The sequence below is a fragment of the Salvelinus sp. IW2-2015 genome, linkage group LG9 (genome assembly GCF_002910315.2).
Source record: "Salvelinus sp. IW2-2015 linkage group LG9, ASM291031v2, whole genome shotgun sequence".
Taxonomy (NCBI): domain Eukaryota; kingdom Metazoa; phylum Chordata; class Actinopteri; order Salmoniformes; family Salmonidae; genus Salvelinus; species Salvelinus sp. IW2-2015.
In genome coordinates, this window is record NC_036849.1 from 14008014 (window position 1) to 14024481 (window position 16468).

The following is a 16468-nucleotide window of genomic DNA, read 5'->3' on the forward strand; positions in this document are numbered from 1 at the left end:
CTCCTACCTATCTTTACGATTTGGTCCTGCCGTACATACCTACACGTACGCTACGGTCACAAGACTCAGGCCTCCTAATTGGCCCTCGAATTTCTAAGCAAACAGCTGGAGGCAGGGCTTTCTCCTATAGAGCTCAATTTTTATGGAATGGTCTGCCTACCCATGTGAGAGACGCAGACTCGGTCTCAACCTTTAAGTCTTTACTGAAGACTCATCTCTTCAGTGGGTCATATGATTGAGCGTAGTCTGGCCCAGGAGTGTGAAGGTGAACGGAAAGGCTCTGGAGCAACGAACCGCCCTTGCTGTCTCTGCCTGGCCGGTTCCCCTCTCTCCACTGGGATTCTCTGCCTCAACCCTATTACAGGGGCTGAGTCACTGGCTTACTGGTGCTCTTCCATGCCGTGCCTAGGAGGGGTGCGCACTTGAGTGAGTTGAGTCACTGACGTGATCTTCCTGTCTGGGTTGGCACCCCCCCCCCCCCCCCCCCCCTTGGGTTGTGCCGTGGCGGAGATCTTTGTGGCTATACTCGGCCTTGTCTCAGTAAGTTGGTGGTTGAAGATATCCCTCTAGTGGTGTGGGGGCTGTGCTTTGGCAAAGTGGGTGGGGTTATATCCTGCCTGTTTGGCCCTGTCTGGGGGTATCATCGGATGGGCCACAGTGTCCCTGACCCCTCCTGTCTCAGCCTCCAGTATTTATGCTGCAGTAGTTTATGTGTCGGGGTGCTAGGGTCAGTCTGTTATATCTGGAGTACTTCTCCTGTCTTCCGGTGTCCTGTGTGAATTTAAGTATGCGCTCTCTAATTCTCTCTTTCTCTCTTTCTTTCCTCTCTCTCGGAGGACCTGAGCTAGGACCATGCCTCAGGACTACCTGGCATGATGACTCCTCTGCTGTCCCCAGTCCACCTGGCCGTGCTGCTGCTCCAGTTTCAACTGTTCTGCCTGTGGCTATGGAACCCTGACCTGTTCCACCGGACGTGCTACCTGTCCCAGACCTGCTGTTTTCAACTCTCCAGAGACAGCAGGAGCGGTAGAGATACTCTTAATGATCGGCTATGAAAAGCCAACTGACATTTACTCCTGAGGTGCTGACTTGTTGCACCCTCGACAACTACTGTGATTATTATTATTTGACCATGCTGGTCATTTATGAACATTTGAACATCTTGGCCTTGTTCTGTTATAATCTCCACCCGGCACAGCCAGAAGAGGACTGGCCACCCCTCATGCCTGGTTCCTCTCTAGGTTTCTTCCTAGGTTTTGGCCTTTTTAGGAGTTTTTCCTAGCCACCGTGCTTCTACCTGCAATTGCTTGCTGTTTGGGTTTTTAGTCTGGGTTTCTTGTACAGCACTTTGAGATATCAGCTGATATTATAAATACATTTGATTTGATTGTCCATTTGGAAGACCCATTTGCGACCAAGCTTTAACTTCTTGACTGATGTCTTGAGATGTTGCTTCAATATATCCACATAATTTTCCTTTCTCTGATGCCATCTATTTTTTGAAGTGCACCAGTCACTCCTGCAGCAAAGCACCCCCACAACATGATGCTTCCACCCCCATGCTTCACGTTTTGGGATGGTGTTCTTCGGCTTGCAAGCCTCCCCCTTTTTCCTCCAAACATAACAATGGTCATTATGGTTTCATCAGACCAGAGGACATTTCTCCAAAAGCACAATCTTTGTCCCCATGTGCAGTTGCAAACCATAGTCTGGGCTTTTTTATGCGGTTTTGAGCAGTGGCTTCTTTCTTTGTCTTGCGACTGAGCGACCTTTCAGGTTATGTCGACATAGGATCGTTTTACTGTGGATATAGATACTTTTGTAACAGTTCTCCAGCATCTTCACAAGGTCCTTTGCTGTTGTTCTGGAATGATTTGTACTTTCGCACCAAAGTACGTTCATCTCTAGGAGACAGAACACGTCCTCTTCCTGACGGTAGGATGGCTGCGTGGTCCCATGGTGTTTATACTTGCGTACTATTGTTTGTACAGATGAACGTGGTACCTTCAGGCATTTGTAAATTGCTCCCAAGGATGTACCAGACTTGTGGAGGTCTGCAATTTTTTTTCTGAGGTCTTGGGGCTGATTTCTTAGATATTTCTTTGATTTTCCCATTATATATTTTTTCTTTTTTCTTTAACTAGGCAAGTCAGTTAAGAGCTTTTCTTATTTTCAATGACGGCCTAGAAACAGTGGGTTAACTGCCTTGTTCAGGGGTAGAATGACAGATTTGTACCTTGTCAGCTCGGGGATTCGATCTTGCAAACTTTCAGTTACTAGTCCAATGCTCTAACCACTAGGCTACCTGCCACCCCAATACTTCATATCTAGCAAAGAGGCACTGAGTTTGAAGGTAGGCCTTGTAATACATCCACAGGTACACCTCCAATTGACTCAAATGATGTCAATTTGCCTATCAGAAGCTTTTAAAGCCATGACATAATTTTCTGGAATTTTCCAAGCTGTTTAAAGGCACAGTCAACTTAGTGTATGTAAACCTCTGACCAACTGGAATTGTGATACAGTGAATTATAAGTGAAATAATCTGTCTGTAAACAATTGTTGGAATAATTACTTGTGTCATGCACACAGTAGATGTCCTAACCGACTTGCCAAAACTATAGTTTATTAACAAGAAATTTGTGGAGTGGTTGAAAAACGAGTTTTAATGACTCCAACCTAAGTGTATGTAAACTTCTGACTTCAACTGTAGGTACGGATACCCACAAGGGCCATCTTACTACATCTTCTCCCCTCCAATTAACAATAATTCAACATTCATAACCACTGAAGCATATCTGAAATGCAATTTGGAAACCAGTGTTATTCTCTTTATTAACATGCATCTTCACATCCTGAAACAGTGTTATTCTCTTTAATATGCTACTTCACATCCTGGACCAGTTTGAAAGCATTAAATTACACAGTCTGAACTCCTATGCATTAACTTAGGTACAGTCTCTTTTCGCTGGGTATGGTCCCCAACAGTATGTATTCTATTCACGTAACATAGTCTTTCAAGCCATAAGACTCCTGAACAGCTCATCAAATGGCTACCCAGACTATTTGCATTGTCCCCCCCACCCCCTCTTTTACGCTGCTGCTACTCTCTGTTTATTATCTATGCATAGTCACTTTAATAACTCTACTTACATGTACACATTACCTCAATTACCTCGACTAACCGGTGCCCCCGTTACATTGACTCTGTACCAGTACCCCCAGTATATAGACTCGCTATTGTTATTTTACGGCTGCTCTTTAATTTTTTTTTGTTGGTATTTTTCTTAAAACTGCATTGTTGGTTAAGGGCTTGTAAGTAAGCATTTCACTGTAAGGTCTACACACCTGTTGTATTCGGCGCATGTGACAAATAACATTTGATTTGATTATAGGATTCTATGGTTATAACAAGCAGTAGCAATCTGCAGAAGGTTATGTACAGTCCATTAAAACGACACAAATCTTTTTCTCTGATCTGTCGTTGCTGGCTAGATGTCAATAGTGATGGTTATCATGTTCCTGATGGCGTGGTCACCATACTCCATGGTGTGTCTATGGGCATTATTTGAGGACCCCAAAAAGATTCCTGCGCCCATTGCTATCATCGCTCCTCTCTTTGCCAAGTCCTCCACCTTCTACAATCCCTGGATCTACGTCATTGCCAACAAAAAGTACGCTTTCGCCTCTTTCTCTTGTTTATTCTTCGTTATGATAAGTGACCATAATACCTACAGTGCCTTCGGAAAGTATTCAGATTCTGTATTTACATTACAGACTTATTCTAAAATTGATTAAATTAATAAAAAATCCTCAATCTACACACAATACCCAATAATGACAAAGTGAAAACAGGTTTTTAGAAATTGTTGCAAATTTATAAAACTGAAAAAAGAGAAATACCTTATTTACATAAGTATTCTGACCCTTTGCTATGAGACTCGAAATTGAGCTCAGGTACATCCTGTTTCCATTGATCATCCTTGAGATGTTTCTACAACTTAATTGGAGTCCACCTGTGGCAAATTCAATTGACTGGACATGATTTGGAAGGGCACACACCTGTCTATATAAGGTCCCACAGTAAAAAAATATCCATGAGGTCGAAGGAAATGTCTATAGAGCTCTGAGATAGGATTGTGTCAAGGCACAGATCTGTGGAAGTGTACCAAAAAATGTCTGCAGCATTGAAGATCCGCAAGAACACAGTGCCCTCCATCATTCTTAAATGGAAGAAGTTTGGAACAACCAAGACTCTTCCTAGAGCTGGCCGCACGGCCTAACTGAGCAATCGGGGGAGAAGGGCCTTGGTCAGGGAGGTTACCAAGAATCCGATGGTCACTCTGACAGAGCTCTAGAGTTCCTCTGTGGAGATGGGAGAACCTTCCAGAAGGACAACCATCTCTGCAGCACTTCACCAATCAGGCCTTTATGGTAGAGTGGCCAGACGGAAGCCACTCCTCTGTAAAAGGCACATGACAGCCAGCTTGGAGTTTGCCAAAATTCACATAAATACTCTCAGACCATGAGAAACAAGATTCTCTGGTCTGATGAAACCAAGATTGAACTATTTTTCACATCTGGAGGAAACCTGGCACCATCCCTACGGTGAAGCATGGTGGTGGCAGCATCATGCGGTGTGGATGTTTTTCAGTGGCAGGGACTGGGAGACTAGTCAGGATCGAGGAAAACATGAACGGAGCAAAGTACAGAGAGATCCTTGATGAAAACCTCCTCCTGAGCACTCAGGACCTCAGACTGGGGCGACGGTTTACCTTCCAACAGGACAACGACCCTAAGCACACAGCCAAAACAACGCTCGAGTGGCTTCGGGACAAGTCTCTGAATGTCCTTGAGTGGCCCAGCCAGAGCCCGGACTTGAACCCGATCAAACATCTCTTGAGAGACCTGAAAATAGCTGTGCAGCAACACTCCCCATCCAACCTGACAGCGCTTGAGAGGATCTGCAGAGAAGAATGGGAGAAACTCCCCAAATACAGGTGTGCCAAGCTTGTATCGTCATACCCAGCAAGACTTAAGTCTGTAATCGCTGCCAAAGGTACTTCAACAAAGTACTGAGTAAAGGGTCTGAATAATTATGTTAATGTGATATTTGAGTTTTAATTTGATTTATACAAAAACCAGATTGTAGATTGATGAGGGGAAAAAAACGATTTAATACATTTATAATAAGGTTGTAACATAACAAAATGTGGAAAAAGTCAAGGGAGCTGTATACTTTCCGAAGGCACTGTATATATATTTACAGTGTAATTACAGTATATGTACACACTGTATGGTATTTATTAATTGATTGTACTGATGTTAGAGGATGGGATAGGTGTAAGCAACTTTAAAAGGACTGGACGTTAAATGGGTGTCCTGACTCTCTGAGGTCATTAAAGATCCCATGGCACTTATCGTAAGAGTAGGGGTGTTAACTCCGGTGTCCTGGATAAATTCCCAAGCTGTCCCTCATACCATCACGGTCACCTAATCATCCCCAGCTTACAATTGGCTCATTCATCCCCCTCCTCTCCCCTGTAACTATTCCCCAGGTCGTTGCTGTAAATGAGATCGTGTTCTCAGTCAACTTACCTGGTAAAATAACGGTAAAAAAAAAATATAATAATAATAAAGTTCTACCCTACCAAGCTTTCTAGACCCTACCAGTGGTCATGAGAGATCAGTTAAAAAATCTATTTAAGACTACTGAGGTACAGCCCAAGTCACCCATTATTTATTGGGACATCAAAATATACGAAAGTGGTTTTATTTAATTCGAGACACATTAGATGTCAACCTTACAGCTTTCCTCTGCATTGCTGTGTATCAAAGAAGAGCTTCTGTCCAATGCCAGTGTTTCTGGACCATGGTTACATTTTTAAGATTCACTATATATACGAAAGTATGTGGACACCCCTTCAAATTAGTGGATTTGGCTATTTCAGTCACACCCATTGCCACACCATCATGCAATCTCCATAGACAAAAATTGGCAATAGAGCCTTACTGAAGAGCTCAGTGACTTTGAACGTGGCACCATCACAGGATGCCACCATTCCAACAAGTCAGTTTGTCAAATTTCTGCCCTGCTAGAGCTGCCCCGGTCAACTGTAAGTGCTGTTATTATGAAGTGGAAACGTCTAGATGCAACAATGGCTCAGCCGCGAAGTGGTAGACCACACAAGCTTACCGAACGGGACTGCCGAGTGCTGAAGCACGTAGCATGTAAAAGTAATCTGTTATCGGTTGCAACCCTCACTACCAAGTTCCAAACTGCCTCTGGAAGCAACGTCAGCACTATAACTTTTTCGTCGGGAGCTTCATGAAATGGGATTCCATGGCCGAGCAGTGGCTGGAGTGGTGTAAGAGCGTTCTCTGGAGTGATGAATCACTCTTCACCATCTGGCAGTCCGACAAACTACCTACCCTCCAGGACACCTACAGCACCCGATGTCACTGGAAAGCCAAAAAGATCATAAAGGACAACAACCAGCCGAGCCACTGCCTGTTCACCCCGCTATCATCTGGAAGGCGAGGTCAGTACAGGTGCATCAAAGCTGGGACTGAGACACTGAAAAACAGCTTCTATCTCAAGGTCATCAGACTGTTAAATAGCCATCACTAGGCGGCTTCCTTCCGGTTACGTAACCCTGCATCTTAGAGGCTGCTGCACTATATACATAGACTTGAAATCACTGGCCACTTTAATAATGGAACACTAGTCACTTTAATAATGTTTACATATTTTGCTTTACTCATCTCATATGTATATACTGTATTCTCTTCTACTGTATTTTAGTCTATGCCACTCCGACATTGCTCATCCTAATATTTATATATTCCTTGATTCCATTCTTTTACATTTAGGTTTGTGTGTATTGTTGTGAATTGTTAGATATTACTGCACTGTTGGAGCTAGAAACACAAGCATTTCGCTACACCCGCAATAACATCTGCTAAACATGTGTATGTGACCAATAACATTTGATTTGATTTGACAGACAAATCTGGGTTTGGCGGATGCCAAGAGAACGCTACCTGCCCGAATGCATAGTGCCAACTGTAAAGTTTGGTGGGGGAGGAATAATGGTCTGGGGTTGTTTTTCATGGCTTGGGCTAGGCCCCTTAGTTCCAGTGAATGGAAATCTTAACGCTACAACACAATGACATTCTAGACGATTCTGTGCTTCCAACTTTGTGGCAACAGTTTGGGAAAGGCCTTTTCCTGTTTCACCATGACAATGCCCCAGTGCACAGTGAGATCCATACAGAAATGGTATGTCGAGATCAGTGTGGAAGAACTTGACTTGCCTGCACAGAGCCCTGACCTCAACCCCATTGAACACATTTGGGATGAATTGGAATGGCGACTGCGAGCCAGGCGTAATCGCCCAACATCAGTGCCCGACCACACTAATGCTCTTGTGGCTGAATGGAAGCAAGTCCGTGCAGCAATGTTCCAACATCTAGTGGAAAGCCTTCCCAGAAGAGTGGAGGCTGTTTTAGCAGCAAAGCGGGGACCAACTCCATATTAATGGCTATGATTTTGTAATGAGATGTTCAATGAGCAGGCGTTCACATGCTTTTGGTCATGTAGTGTTGGTGCTTCTATATTAACTGGAATTAATTTTGATATGTTGGGGTTAACCATGTAAATTCTTATTTTATGACATTATAGCCATAGTCTTCCCGATGTGTTTTACTTTACTGTAATATTAGCATAAACGAACAAAGTATGTTTCTGTGTACAACATTATGCTTTCAAAATGTTCTTCCCTGTGGCAACACACTCATCCAGACTGCAGTATTCACAGTAAGTGCATATACACTCTTCTTTATTTCTTATACATTTGAACACGTTTCATTGTTTGAAACATAATTTTGAAATTATTTTTTATACATGTAAATCAACATACCTGACCAGAGATTAAAAGTTATCATGGTTATTTAGATCACCTGAAATTCTGTACAAGCACTTCATACAAAATTAAATATTTCTGCATCAAAAACATACTTTTATAAGTAATGCAGGAAGACACTAAGTACTGTAAATTGATTCCACTAGATTAAAGATAGAGTATTCCGCTGAGTTACTGGCCGGAATTCAGTCATTTCAGATAGAGTTTTTAAGCCCTTCAGAAGTGTGTTTGATTTGCACAGCAGAGTGCCCAGGATGGAGGGACTTGACACTTGATTTAGAAACAAGCAGTCCTGTGGCATGATCTATCCCTATTGTTCAATGAATGAGTGGAAACCGCATGAAGGTTTGTGATTTGGATTAGGTTTACAGTTCTTTAGTCTTGTGTTGACCTGATGTCATCAGTAGGCGACGTTGCTCTCCAGCCATGAGCTGATCTCTGCCTTGTTCCTCCTGACCCACTCAATGTTGTTCTTCACTGTTTCTAGAGCTTGCTGCCTAGGCATTTCCCCAGCCCCGGCATTAGGGTTCAGCTTGAAAAAGTGCTCCATCTAAAATACAACCAAACGGTCAGTCATAAACACAGCCACAGTCTAAAGGCACAATCCACATTGACTGATCTATCTTAAATTCGAGCACACCAGTGCTTGTTTTCGATTTAAGTGGTTTAATGTTAGATTGAGTTATTCCAGTTCTATGAATAGAAGGGCTCTGTCCTAACCTGCCACAGCTGTAGCTCTGTGTTGTAGGTGGTGCTGATTCTGGTCAGCAGGCGTCCCAGGTTCCTGTCATTGATGGTGTATCTGTAAGAAAACAAAAGGAGGCTTAGTTGCTGCTGATTCAGTCAATTTACTTACAGCATCGCATTCCATGTAGTCACTATCACTTCAATGACTCTGGGCTCAGTGACTCTCCATTCAGACTCAGAGAAGTGAATCAGAGAATGGGCTCACCTGTTCACTAGGTAGTTCCAGTTGAGGATGACCCAGTTCCAGGCCATGGTCTTGCCGTAGCGATTCAGAGAGACATAGCGGACCACAGTGAACAGATCCTGAGTCCTCACAATACTCTCATCTTTACACGCCTCCAGTAAGCTGTGAAACAACACAACACCGTTATCTTAAGCACCATTGTCATAAGCCATATCTAGCTGAACAAACTAAAATATTCCCCGAAAAAAAGTATCACACTTTTGCCAATAAATGTACTCTCGCTCTAGTAATAACTTTTCAATGGATTATGTTAAGAAGTGATTTTGAATAATGCTTTTAAAAATTATATATAAAGAGAAAATATGAAGAGAATGATTGTTTTTTATTTACTTATTCAGAAGACTGATGTTCTCCACAGATGCCAATCCATACAAGAGCTTGTCCTTCTCTTGGGCCAAGCTCTCTGTTTTGTATCTCTCAAACATTACGTTCCACTTCACCCCAGTGCCTGAGTTCTTCATGCCGTAGCGATACACCAGCAAGCGCAGGTTCACCCCCACAGTGCTGGAGGTCAAAGGTCATGTTACCATTTGGGCTTAGTGGGATAAACAGGATTTTAGGAATAGGAATGCTAATAAAGTAGTTAGTTATGTCCATGTATGGCAGATTGGTTTAGTAAGGAGATCATGTGTCAATTTAGTGATTTTATTCAAGAGTCAAGACTAATACTGTATTTACCTGATGGTTCCTGCGATCCATTGGTCAAATATAGCAGATGCTTCATTTAGCACTTCCTGGTCGCCCATTTGACAAGCAATTTCCAGGACTGTCTCACGCAACAGCCTATACAAAACCAATATAGACAATACAGTTTATGATCAATATTCAGTAAATACACCAATGATCTGTCAAATACAGTAGACCGTCTCTCCTAGTCTTACCTATCTCTCTGGCTTCCCACGTCGTCCCATCCCAGTTGCCTGGAGATAGTCTGCACATGCTCACGGAATAATTTCTGTAGGGAAAGTAAGTGACACCCCATGTATGAGTAAGCTCACATAAGATTATTATTTTGTGTATGTGCGTGTGTGTTCTGGTTGGCCAGCAGAGGGCGAAATTCACCTATTATTCTTTTTTTTTAAATTTTATGACTCACCTGGAATTTGGGGTAAAGAACAGTGTCATCTGATAACATGTCTTGCACATAGGCGATGGAAGAAGACACACGTTTCCAGACGATGTACTCAGTCTCATTGGTCAGGTATTTTGTCAGGTTGAATGCATTTCCATAATCGACAACGTCTGCCCTGATGAGGCCGATAAGACAACGACATTATGTTTAATCTCAGTTTTATTGACAGATGTACTTCAAGTAAATGTCAGTAGTGTTAATTTACCTTCCCAGAGCAAAGACATCATCAATGTAACTGCATCGGTCAGCAGCGTCTAACTCCTAGTAAAGAAAGTGTCATGCTGATTACTACAAGTTTAACCTATGAACTGGTAAGATTAAAACAATTAATATTGCATCTGATACAATAGTAGCAGTTTGAATTATATTACCTGGTGATTTGTTTGGAGTTGTTGACTAATTGTGCTCCATATGCTGTCAGGGTAATTGACTCTGTAAAATCCAATGTGGTCGTTGTTGACCTTCAGGAGTCCGTCCGTAGCAGGGGAATAGCCAGCTAAGACTAGCTCTATTTGTATGACAGACGAACGTGTATGACTTAAATTTGACTAAATGCATGATATTACCAGAGGCTGGAAATGTAATGTTAAAAAGGTCAAGTCTAGGATTTGGTCAGAAGTATCTTTACCTGGACTGGACTTGTTGAACATGATGGAAATAGACGTATTGCTATCCACTGAGTACCACTTAACAGGGATGTTCCACTTGTAACTAAAATAAAAACAGCCATTTTAGGATTTACAGGTTTCTCCTAATAAATATAGCTGAATCTACATCCATGGGGAAATCAATCAATGATCACAAAGGGATTTGATAGTGCTGTGAATAACTGACCTGAGTGGTGAGGGTGGCTGGGTGGGATTAGCATTGGGGTCCAACAAGAATCTTTGCTGGGTGAGTTTGCTCTGAGCGTCGATGGTAGACAGGTCCAGTACTGGGTAGCCCATCTGTTTGGTCCATGTGTCCATCACTTCTGCTACAGGCAACCCACTCACCTGCAAACAAAATGTTTTCGTGTGTATCATACACATAAAAACACAAAGTTAGATGCAGTGAAATAATATCAATAATATCAACAATTTATATATTTTTTAATTCCTACGACCAAATTAGATATGACAAACATACATGAGCAAGTGACGCCCAAAAGTTGTCTGTTTTGGCATTCTCAAAGTGGAAATCTTTCAAGTATTTCTGTTGAAGGGAGAGAAAAACAGGTTACCAGCAATTTATCAATGTGGCCATCCATAGATTTAATGATAAATCAAATGTAGGCTATGTATTGCTATGACCCTTTCAAGTTAAGTATTACCATGGTAGAGTGTCTGACAGTAATCATCATTTTAATTCAACAAGGAAGGGATTGCATCTCCCTAACACTCGCTATTACCACATGATTCCGCTATTGACTGAATAGGAATCAAGAGACTTGTTGTAAGGATACTTCTATCTACTTTACGTCAGATGAAATGGACTCTTACCCGACAGCCATCCCTGAAGTTGTCTCGACCCAACCAGTCCTCCACCATCCTGAGAATTGATGCCCCCTAGAATAACAGTTACAGGAACATGTTTGGAATGAATTTAAAGACTAATTTCATTTCATTACATTTTATTTAATCCCATGAAGTAAGGTGAAAAGAGGCACAGTTTAAGATTACCTTGCTGTAGGATATGCTATCAAACACAGAGGTAATCTGAGCCGGAGTTGATACATCCACAATGATTGGATGGGAGGTGACGAGGGCATCGTCCACCATGACAGGAAGTACATCACTGATGATCATGATGTCACGCTGGTAAAGACAGAGACCGAAGTAGATTTAGAATGTATTCATAACCAGAGTTGGGGTTAAAGCAATTCCATTTCAAATCACTCAATTCAGGATCTGTCAGATGGACTCACCATTCCCCAGAGGGGCTCAGCCTTCTCTACACCGATGTACTCAAAGAAACTGGCAAAGCCCTCATTTAGCCAAAGGTCATCCCACCAATCCATGGTCACGATGTTCCCGAACCACTGCAGGAAAATACAACATGCAAAGTTATCTTCCAGCTGACTTTATTTACAAACAAGTGTGTATGGGTGAGTGTGAGGGCGTGCGTGCATGTGTGTGTGAGTGCGTGTGTGTTCTGGATACTCCAGCCACAGTGGGACTCAAAGATAGTTGGACTCATAAATAGCAGGTGAGCCAAGGACACAAAATAACAGAGAAACACACACATACCAGGCAAAGCTCCAACAACACAATATTTTCATGCACACAAAATATCATAGCATGCAGTTTAACACTCTACAGCTCTGCATACAGTATAAAACATAAAACACAGAACAAAGTTACAGACACAATAAGAGCATATAAAACCCACATAGTTTCTACTGGTATTTACTAGTGAAGTCAAGTGCTACTCTCACTTTTTCAAATTTTCTTATGATATACTCATATATATATATATATATATATTTCACCTTTATTTAACCAGAAAAAGCCCATTGAGACCCAGAGTCTCTTTTTCAAGGGAGACCTGGCCAAGAAGGCAGCAACAATCAATACATGACATAATTAAAACATACAACAATACAATACAACAACATGATCCAGCCCCAAAAAAGCATTTACACTCCTCCGTAACAGTCTCCCATTAATATTTTTAATTCATTCAGTGGCTCTAACATATCTAGATGAAGCATGGATTGTAGATTATTCCATGCGTCTGGTGCACAAGAGAGAAGGCAGTCTTGCCTAATACTGTGAATGTCCTGGGGACTTTAAGTAGCAACCACCTAGCAGACGGGGTATGGTAACTTCTGGTGGTGAAGGAGACCAGACTACAGAGGTAAAGAGGGAGTTTACCCAAAAGTGCTTTGTAGATGAACACATACAAATGTATCCTTCTGAGCATATAAAGTGAGGTCCAACCTACCATATGGTACAATGTGCAATGGTGGGTGAGTGACTTGGCATTTGTAATAAAGCGCAAGGATGAATGATAAACAGTGTCCAGTCTCAGTAAGACGGAGGAGGCTGCATGCATATGCAACAAGTCACCATAATCAATAACAGAGAGAAAAGTGTCCTGAACAAGCTTCTTTCTAGCCATAAGCAGGAAGCAAGACTTATTACGAAAATAAAAACCCAATTTCCATTTAAGCTTTGTCACAATATTATCCACATGAACCTTAAAGGACAACTTGTCATCCAACCAAATACCTAGGTCACTTTTTCATTGACACTTTTTCAATGGATAAGCCACCAGATGTGACAATGCTAATGTTCTCTGGCAGAGTTCTAGCTCTGGTAAAGGTCATGAATTTAGTTTTTTGTATATTCAAGACCAATTTGAGATCATAACGGGAGGCCTGCAGTGATTGAAAAGCAGTCTGGAGCTCTTCAACAGCCTGAACCAGAGAAGGAGCACATGAATATATAACTGTATCATCTGCATATAGATGTAACTTTGCTTGGTTGCATCCCATTTCCCAAATCATTAATAAAAATTGAGAACAACTGTCGTAGCAGAATCAGAATTAGTTAGGTAACATAGATAAATAAGATGTTTTATTTACTTTATACTTGTCATTAGAATGTCTTCTTTTGGACTATACTGTTGGCAGTTGCATTTTCCTTTCTCCTCTAGGGAAAAGTCACTTGGGGCCCAGAGAGGGGAGAGGCCAGGCTTGTCTTTTACATATCTGGTAATATGCAGAATATCAGAAAGGGAGAAGTCATTGTCTTTCATAGGGGAATATATCTGTGAAACCATGTGAAGGACTCCACTATGTCTGTACTCCAGTAACTCCCTAATTTTCCCATTGGGGGGGAGGAGTATGGCAGTGTCTGGAACCATTATACCACCCCTCTTTCATAGTATATGACCTAGAGGTTCACTCCCCTTAGTGAGCTTCTCCAGGAGTGGGGAGAAGAGGGGGTGTATTTGAGATGAGGGTATCTAGAATTGACAATTGATATATGCCATTGGATGAGGTAATGTTTTGGTACTACGAAGTACCAAGAACGAGAAGTAGAACCTCGCCCAAGAGACCAAACTGAACGATAATTTATAGCTAATGCTATCTGGCTATGGGATACTCCTCTCTCAAGTAAAATTCTTTCTTTGTGAAGTTCCTAAGATCTGTGGTTCGTCATGTGAGTTGAGAGGGGTGTATCTTGGCTATAAAATATACTAAGAATTGTTTTGTAAGCACTCTCAGAGCATTCATTTATAGACACTGAATTGATCTGAGAGTCAAAGGGCTATGGTGAAGCTCATATAATTAAAGATGGAGTTTAAAATATAACTCTGACTTGTGTGTGGTTTGTAAACTCTCATCATTTAGTAATACAGGAAATTACCACGACACAACACGAGCTAAAATGGAACCCTGGGGCACACCTCTATTAATCTCAAGAAAGCTAGACTTGTGATTGTCAGTATATACACATTGTGTTCTGTCAGAAAGATAGTTCCTAAACCAATTTACTGCCCCTTCACTGAGACCAATGTTTCTGAGTCTAGCTAGCAACAATTCATGGTCAACTGAATCAAAGGCCTTTGATGAATCCACAAACAGAGCAGCACAATGTTGCTTTTTATCATGTCCATTAATGATGTTGTTTGCCACTGCCATAGCTGCAGTTGTGGTGCTGTGCCCCGATCTAAAGCCAGACTGAACCACACTCAATATGTTCTTTTCAATTAAGAAGTTTAACTGTGAGTTCACTAGGGACTCATAGACTTTGGCCAGGATAGGGCGTTTAGAGATAGGACAATAGTTATTAGCATCTGAGGGATCTCCACCCTTTAGCAGTGGGAGGACATAAGCTGATTTCCAAATGCTGGGTATGGATTTGTAGACCTCAATGTAAGACACAGACATATATTGCTATATATTGCTATTTATGGATTACCGGAGTGTTTTATTTCTTTATGACTGGATCACTATCTGAACTGCACATTGTAAGCATGTTTGTTGTAACTCTGGGATGTGGTTGCAACTGTGCTGTCCTGTAAACAGCACCCAGTTCGCACTTGCCCCTCAGTCCTGTCACTTTGGACAGTTCATAAAACTTTATGGACAGCACCATCACCCTCTTATTGCCCAAAAAAGAACTAAAGGTCCTCATTGTTGCACATCATAAAAGGCTTGATGGATAACTGGAGGGCTGACGTAAGTCAATAGAATAGAAACATTCATGGGCAATATAAAACCATTCCATGCTATTGATTGATACAAAGATAGGGTTGTTCTCTTTTCCAAACTTTGAGCTCTGCCGCTAACATGTGCTTCACGACTTTTCCCTCATCATTTGGGCTTCATCATGGTGACACAATACCATCAGTGGTGACCCGTCATTCAGGGCAGGGCCACACCTGTTTAGCTATAAAATACATACAGTATATACAGTATGTATACAGTTGAAGTCAGAAGTTTACATACACCTTAGCCAAATACATTTAAACTCAGTTTTTCACAATTCCTGACATTTAAGTAAAAATTAAATGTCTTAGGTCAGTTAGTATCACCACTTTATTTTAAGAATGTGATATGTCAGAATAATAGAAGAGAGAATTATTTATTTCAGCTTTTATTTCTTTCATCACATTCCCAGTGGGTCAGAAGTTTACATACACTCAATTAGTACTCAATAGGTACTTGGTAGCATTGGCCTTCATTGTTTAACTTGGTCAACGTTTTTCGGTAAGCCTTCCACAAGCTTCCCACAATAAGTTGGGTGAATTTTGTCCATTCCTCCTGAGCAGAGCTTCGTGTAACTGAGGTCAGGTTTGTAGGCCTCCTTGTCCGCACACGCTTTTTCGTTCTGCCCCACACCATTTTAATATGGGATTGAGGTCAGGGCTTTGTGATGGCGCACTCCCATACTTGACTTTGTGTCCTTAAGCCCATTTTGCCACAACTTTGGAAGTAGCCTTGGGATCTGGTCACAACTTCGCGCCGAAGTCGGTCGCCTCTCTTGTTCGAGCGGTGTTTCGGCCGTCGAAAAGTCACGATCCTTCTAGCCATACTGATCCCATTTTTCATTTCGATTGATTTTGTCTGTCTTCCTTCATACCTGGTTCCAATCCCATCAATTAGCATGTTTGTGTATTTAAACCTCTGTTTCCCATCATGTCCTTGTCGAGAATTGTTTTATTTGTATGTTTGTGTATTATGTATATGTAATTGGTGCGTGACGGGTTTGTACCCACTTTTATTTATTTTGGTTTGGAGTTTTTGTAAGTTATTAAACGACTCATTTCATACCAAAGTTTGTTCTCCCTGTGGCCTGCTTCGCCCTGCCCTTTACACACCACGTTTTGTTACAGATCATTGTCCATTGGAGACCGATTTGTGACCAAAGCTTTAACTTCCTGACTGATGTCTTGAGATGTTGCTTCAATTATCCACATAATTTTTTT

General features: G+C 41.7%; 1 protein-coding gene across 1 annotated transcript in view; it reads right to left on the minus strand.

The window, feature by feature from the left end:
- Window positions 1-7813: 7813 nt before the first annotated feature.
- Window positions 7814-16468, minus strand: part of LOC111968612 (glutamyl aminopeptidase-like) — a 17739-nt gene continuing 9084 nt past the window's right edge. The window contains exons 6-20 of the mRNA XM_023994310.2: window positions 11955-12068; window positions 11710-11844; window positions 11530-11595; window positions 11177-11242; window positions 10883-11043; window positions 10677-10759; window positions 10420-10556; window positions 10254-10309; window positions 10013-10163; window positions 9798-9871; window positions 9595-9699; window positions 9247-9420; window positions 8878-9018; window positions 8646-8727; window positions 7814-8475 (exon numbers count right to left, since the gene is read on the minus strand). Coding sequence (XP_023850078.1) covers window positions 8326-8475; window positions 8646-8727; window positions 8878-9018; window positions 9247-9420; window positions 9595-9699; window positions 9798-9871; window positions 10013-10163; window positions 10254-10309; window positions 10420-10556; window positions 10677-10759; window positions 10883-11043; window positions 11177-11242; window positions 11530-11595; window positions 11710-11844; window positions 11955-12068 — 1695 coding nt within the window. The 3' untranslated portion in view covers window positions 7814-8325. The remainder of the gene's footprint in view (window positions 8476-8645; window positions 8728-8877; window positions 9019-9246; window positions 9421-9594; window positions 9700-9797; window positions 9872-10012; window positions 10164-10253; window positions 10310-10419; window positions 10557-10676; window positions 10760-10882; window positions 11044-11176; window positions 11243-11529; window positions 11596-11709; window positions 11845-11954; window positions 12069-16468) is intronic.